At 49.6% G+C, this 6,473-nt stretch overlaps 1 protein-coding gene across 1 annotated transcript; it reads right to left on the bottom strand.

Moving 5' to 3' along the window:
• Positions 1 to 534: 534 nt before the first annotated feature.
• On the bottom strand, positions 535 to 5,148 carry CCDC195 (coiled-coil domain containing 195). Its single transcript, XM_035544738.2, has 3 exons — positions 4,917 to 5,148; positions 3,750 to 4,011; positions 535 to 667 (listed from the first exon to the last, which is right to left on the bottom strand). The coding sequence occupies exons 1-3, from the start codon at positions 5,146 to 5,148 to the stop codon at positions 535 to 537; spliced, it is 627 nt and encodes a 208-aa protein (XP_035400631.1).
• Positions 5,149 to 6,473: the final 1,325 nt, after the last annotated feature.

Below are 6,473 nucleotides of genomic sequence, written 5' to 3'. Positions count from 1 at the left end.
CAGTCATTGTCCATCTTTGCAGAAATTCAGAGTAATGTTAACTGATTCCGTAACATCCCCTTAACTTTGCTATATTGGTGTTGTGAAGCTTTAAATTTCTGAGTGCAGAAGAGTCCTCCCAGGTTCTTAGCAGCTCTTATTTTGTCATTTGCAACAAAGACCTTTCTGGAAAGAGGATCGGTGAACACAAGGTGACTTGGTTTCCGTTTTTGTGACAAACACAGCAAAAACAGCTTTAACATCCTGTTTAAAGCAGTCCTGAGGTGAGAGAGCCTTGAGAGATGTTGAGCAGAAGCTGCTTTGTGGAGGATCCTTTGCTATCATGTGGCTTCATTGCAGTGTACAGGCTTTCAGCTGATTTTGTCATGGCCTCCATTTCCTTGCTAAACAACAGGCCAGTGACCCGAAACACAATCTAGGTGATTCTCTGAAGGCAACCTGCCAAAGCGTTTTGCAAAAAAGGAACCTGACACATAGCTATCGTTTAAGGCCAATTTATCTCAAGAATCAATGGGCCTTTAAAAATTCACCAGCTCACATATCCTTTTCAGTGATGGTAGTTAACTCTTTTGTGTCCTGATTTTGTGGGCTTTTCAGAGAACCTTGATTTTCAGCACATGATGACACATCCATTGGTAAAAGGAAACTAACGGCCTTTACTTTACCCCTGGAGAAAAATGAGAGAGGATTATGAGGATTAGAAATATATAAAACATGAAAAGAAACTCAAAAAAAGAATCAAACGAAAACAACAACAAAAAACAGCTAATGGAAAAAACACCAGCAAGCAGAAGGTAAATGCTGTCAGCACTTGCATGATGCGTGGAGGCAGAATTTCCTGTCCTGCTCAGACAGCTCACATAGGCTTCCCAGGGGGCCAGGCACAGTGCTGGCTGTCTGTCTGTCTGCTGGAAGCATCTGCCTTTTTCCATTGAGCCCAAGGGCTGTCTGTCAGCACTTGGCTCCCATGTACAAAGCCCAGTGCGTGCAGATCCCCCAGGTGCCCTTGCGTCTGTTGGGTGTGCCTTGTCCAGGGGCCCTGACACTGTTTTTTTACATGCACAGGTAGCCAGCTCCTGAAAGTGTGTGTGAGAATGGGTGTTTTGAAGTGTGCATGCGTGTGTGTGTGGTAAATTACACGGATGGTGAAAGCTGAGGTAGAAACCTGCTCCTTTGTGTGTGCCGAAACTGGCTGTTTGGCAGGTAAACAGACTGGGTTTTGCAGAGATTCTGTTTGTTTGTTTTTGCTCAGAGTCTCCTCTGCAATCACTGGCAACTCCTTCTGCCCCTCAAGGAACACGTGAAAGGAAAACATGAAACTGTGAAAGTACTCTGTGATAGTTACCGGGGGTGTCCCTGGCCTCAGCAATTTCCTCAGCCCTTCGCACCTGCCAATTAGACCTGGAAAGTGAAACCAACAAGCAAAGACGGTCCTACCCAGCTCATCGTAATGAAGTGCAAGTCATGCACAAGCAGTGTGTTAGTTTGCCAGAAGCTTTACCTCTGGTCGAGCCAGGGATCTGCACTGTGGCATTGCTGAAAAACATTGTTCTCTCCTCTGCTCTGGATCATACACATAACCCCATCAGGCTATGTACAAAACCATTTCCTTGTACGCGAGCTTGATCTTCCAGCCTGCACATCAGCCATTCCCTGTTTGTCATCACCAAACAAAATACACACACTGTGGTCTAGACAAATGCCAGCAGCGCAGGTGTGCCAGCCAAACGTGCCAGCAAAGCCAGCAGTGTGCCGCTGGTGCCCTCTGCAGAGGCTCCCTTGAGGCCAGAGCTCCTCAGGGACTTGGGACGCAGCTTGGTGAGGTCTGTACCAAGGCTTTGTGCATTTTGTGATTTTTACTAAGATAGCCCTGAAAGCAATTTCAGCATCTCTTATCCAGCCTGGTGTATTAAAAGATTCAGTCTTTTTTCATTTTCAACAAATTGTGGGAATCATGGTATAAACAATGCAATGAATGAAAATGTAGACCCACAAATTAGTGGTGATTTGGTGGCAGTGCTGGTATTTTATTCCTGGGCTGCAGCTGCACTCTAGATAAATATAAGGTTATAATCCTGAATAGTCACTTTTAAAGGTAACAATATTCAGCATCTCATATACAATTATAGTTTTAGAGCAAAATGCAAGTACAATAAACAAAGAATAAAACACCTGTCACAGAACAGCATGCAGGCAAGCAAAAATGCCATCACTGTAAAAAAATATGCTTAATTAGCTTGCTGAACTCATTGCTACAAATTAACCTGCTAGTTAAAGGCTTACTAGGATTTCTGCCTGTGTTAGCCATTTCTATGTAAATGGCAACAACCACTATTATGGGCAGAAAATATATTAAACATTTTCTTCATATGAAAATCACCGAGCTTCGAGCTTCAGCATATCAGCCATTTTTTTTAATAGGGTTAGGTAAAAAGCTCTGTCCATAATTATTTCTTTTGTTAAAGCAGCCAACAGCGGGTGGACACGAGCCCCTGTGCCAGACTCACTGCTGGCAAGGCAGCTGTAATGAGAATGATAAAACAATCTGCAACACTCCCCTGCCCATTAGGTAGGCAGTGCTTTTCATCTATGGGCCCCAAAGCATCAGTTAGAAGACGCCTACGCTGCTAGCTCAGAAACAAAAACTCTCTTTCCCTTAGGAGATAGCAGTGGCATTTGCCTGTGCCGGTCATTCCCCTGCACGCTGACCGCATGTTTCCCAACACAAACGCCTTCCAAGTGAGGTGCCTTCAGGGCACAACTCTGAAGCGTTTAGTTCAGGGCACAACTCTGAAGTGCTTTGGGAGTCTGCAGTTTGGCAGAACTCAGTGAAGTGTATGCTGAAACCCAGAGCTACAGGGTCAGGGCGCTTTGGAAAATGATACGAGTTCCCTGCCAGGGTTTAAATTTAGGTGTTTAAATGCTGTAAAGCATATGACCCTCAAATGTCCTTACAAGAAAACATAGGTGTAGGTGGGCAAACCAATGGATTTCTCCTGTTTAAATGCACGCTCTGAGGCCATTTGGACTCTTTCTGTTATGAGCACAGCATGATCAGCACTAAAAGGAGCTATCTGAAGGGATTCATACTGTGTGCAACAGCACCGGGAGGGCGCAGGTGCTGTCACGTATCACAATCGCATCATTAGCGCTTTTACCTTTGATTGTTGCCGTGCATCGGAGAGCTTTTCATCAGCGAGCAGGGATGCTCAGGACTTGTCCGGGAGCCATTTCACTTAATTTAGAGCCCTGAGAATATTCTTCTCAAGGCTGAAAGCATTAATTTGTAATACTTCAGTTACAGGGGCAAGATGATACAGTAAATCCACATTCACGAATCTCATTAATCACACTTTCAGAAGCATAGCTCAGAGTGCCTCAGTATCTTCATGCTTTTTGTTCAAAGTTTTAAAATCTCTTTGAAGCGTTGCTTGCCAGAACTACGCATCAATCTGCAAAACTGCCTGGCTGCCATGGGGAGATCTCAACCCCTTTCACTCTCCCCTCATCTGCTCCTTTTTTTTAAAAAAATAAATAGAAAATTTAAACCGCTACCACCGACAATTCCACAGATACTGCAGGGAGGAGCAGGATGTCCCACTCTAAACAGACCTCCCATCAGCTCAGTGCCCAGAGACATTTGAGCAATCAAAGATGTTGCTGCTGATGAACTGAATCCCAAAGCAACACCCGTGCGTATTACTAGGTAGAACCAGCCAGCCCAGGCAGCTGTGAAGGCACCCCCCTACCTGCACCTGCGGACGTGCTCCTGGAACAGCTTCATTTTGCTGGAACTGCTGCTGGAGAAGCAGTTAGCTGGGGTCTTCCCAAGCCCTTTTCCCTCGTCGCCGGCGCGCTGTGCTGCTGAGGGACAGGCGGGCAGCTGAGCCCTGCCCCGCACCTCGGGGAGCCCGCTGCTCGGCGGCCTTTTGCCGGCCCCGTGAGGCCTCGTGCCAGGAGGAGCGGGCGCAGATGCAGCGGTGGAGTAGCGCCGCACGGTCATGGTGGTGTCTGAGGAGCAGAGAGAAGAGCGGAGCCGGGAGCAAATACAGCCAGCCGCCAGGAGAGCCCGGCCTCGAGGACATCGCTGGCCAGCACACAGGCTGCAAGGGCAGCTGCAGCTCGTACCGCACGCTGCAGTAACGCCAGCATGCTGCGCTAGGGAACTTTGCAGCTTGCCGGCGAACTGGACTTGACAGACACAAGGGGAGGGGGTGGCCACTGGCCTCCAGCACATACACCTTCCAGCCTGACCCTGCTAATAACCGTATCCAATTCTGGACAGGTAGTTTTCCCCAAACAACATTTTTGATCTTCCTGCTTCATTAAATCCTTCAGGAGTGCCAACTAAACTACAAACGAGGAAATATTCCATTTTTTCCCCCAAATTGGGAAGAGACAGCATTCCTATTTACTGCCCCCTCTCCCCCTCAGCCAAAATTAACCACAAAAAGAAACTGCACCTCTGGCGTGACGTATGCAACCCACCAGTACTTGTTACCATTTGAAGACTTTTCTCAGCCTTTTCTAAGGCAAGATTACCACATAATGACAGCTGTTGGTCCTTTATGTCTGAAGAGACAGGGGACCCAAACCCGCATCAAGGTAGTCTGTGCCCACAAACGCTCATGGCAGTAAGTCAAATTCTGCTTCAGCAAAGACAAACTGAGCTCCCTGAGGTGAATACCTTGCTTGGGGAGCCGCCAAGCACTGCACTAAGCCCAGTGCAGGCACCCCATAAGATCACGGAGTTAGAAAACTGGCTAAGGGGGCTTTGGGTGTGGGCACTGAAGGAGGCCAGAGCATGTTGTGAAGTCAGGTAGCCATACAATGGCTGGTTCACCCCCCTCTCCCACAGATCAGTAACAACCAGACCAGAGGCCCCGCTCGGGCGGCACACACCGGTGTCACGGTACCTGCCTGCTCTGACGGTGCAGCTGCAGGGCCGGCCGCTGGGCCTGGGCACGGGGCCGCGGGTGAGGGGTCTGGCCGTGCCATGGGGCCGGTGAGGCTCCCACCTCTCGCTGCCGTGGCGCTCAGCCCGCAGGCCCGCAGCTCTCCCCTCAGGGCCCAGTTCTCCTGCTCCAGCTTGTCGATTTGGGAGCGCATCTCGCGGATGACCTGGAGGAGGTGCACGTTGCCCTCCATGGCCCCGCTTGCAGCAGCCAGCCTCCTGGCCCCCTCATCAGTGGCTCCTCAGCCAGCAGCAAGCTCGCCCTGCTCTTAAAGCAGAGACCAGGCCCTCTTTCACCACCACCAGAGCATGTGGAAGTCGTCAGGTTGCTAAGAGAGGGCCCATGATTTATTCATTCCCTGTGTCATTTTTCAGAGCGGCTCACACAAATCTCTGACAGCGCTGCTGAATTATCAGAAAACCCTTCCCTGTCCCTTCCCTCACCGCGGGGCTCGGGTTTTCTCCAGAAGGACCAAGACAGAAGGGTCCGCCTGGAGCCCGCATCCCTTGGTTGATCCGTTCAGCCCACCCCGTGTCTCAGCAGCACTGAAGGAGGGGTCGGCATTTCCCGCACCACCAGATGAATTGTTTATTTCTGTTCTTTGCATCTGGAAAAGAATTAGCAGTTTCTCAAAGGAAAATCAGATTTCCAAATGCGCTAAAATCACACAAGGCCCCTGCTATCAGCTGGGCTCAGCATGGCAGCAGCTGTGAGGGAAGAGGGAGAACCAAAGCCCCCCTGGGGGGACAGCAGGCGCTGCTCCGTGCCCTGCTGACTGCTTTGGCAGCTCACTCAGGTGAAGCACCCGCCCCAGCTCCTGGGAGTGTAAGCAGAGACAGATCAGAATCTGCATCAGGGAGGGGAACACAATCCTCATTGCCTAGTCCCTAAAGGTATCTTTCTGCTGGCAATAAAATGCACAAAAATCTCACAAAACGTTGTCTTTCCCTCTAACGTCAGAATTTAAAAACCAAGAATGCCAGAAAGCCAGCATGAAAATAATTTAAAGCAGCTTTCGCTTTGAGACCATTCAGACACTTTCCACTAGCTTAAAAGTGGCTCAGGAATATCTGAGGAAAGAGACCTTCGGCCACACGCACTTCACCACCAGAGGCCCATGGAAGCTGGTGCAAGATGCTCACAACAAGAGATGCACCTTATACGAAAAAAGCGATTCCAGTAGCTCACTCTGTGCTCACTGACAGCTCTCCAGCACCGGCTTCAGATTCACATTTCTGGTTTTCAGCAAGTGGATCGGGTACTGGAGGAGCGACCACACTTGCCTGTGGCTGTAATCTCACCGCTGGTGGTGCAGCTGGCAGGCTCAGGGGGGCAGGGACCCTTGCCAGCTCAGCAGGTAGCTTACCCTGCTGCGGTGAAGATCTCTCTGATCTCACATCCTCTGCAGCCAGACTGGCAGCGAGCACAGGCCTTTGTTGGACCAGAGCCTTCTGAGGAAATGGAGTTTCTCCTGTAACCTTGCCCTTCTGCTCCCACTGCCTTTCCTGCCCAGGAGGT

Source organism: Cygnus atratus, chromosome 9 (genome assembly GCF_013377495.2).
Source record: "Cygnus atratus isolate AKBS03 ecotype Queensland, Australia chromosome 9, CAtr_DNAZoo_HiC_assembly, whole genome shotgun sequence".
NCBI classification, from domain to species: domain Eukaryota; kingdom Metazoa; phylum Chordata; class Aves; order Anseriformes; family Anatidae; genus Cygnus; species Cygnus atratus.
The sequence above is the reverse complement of the archived record's forward strand: the minus strand, read 5'-3'. Positions and strand labels throughout refer to the sequence as shown.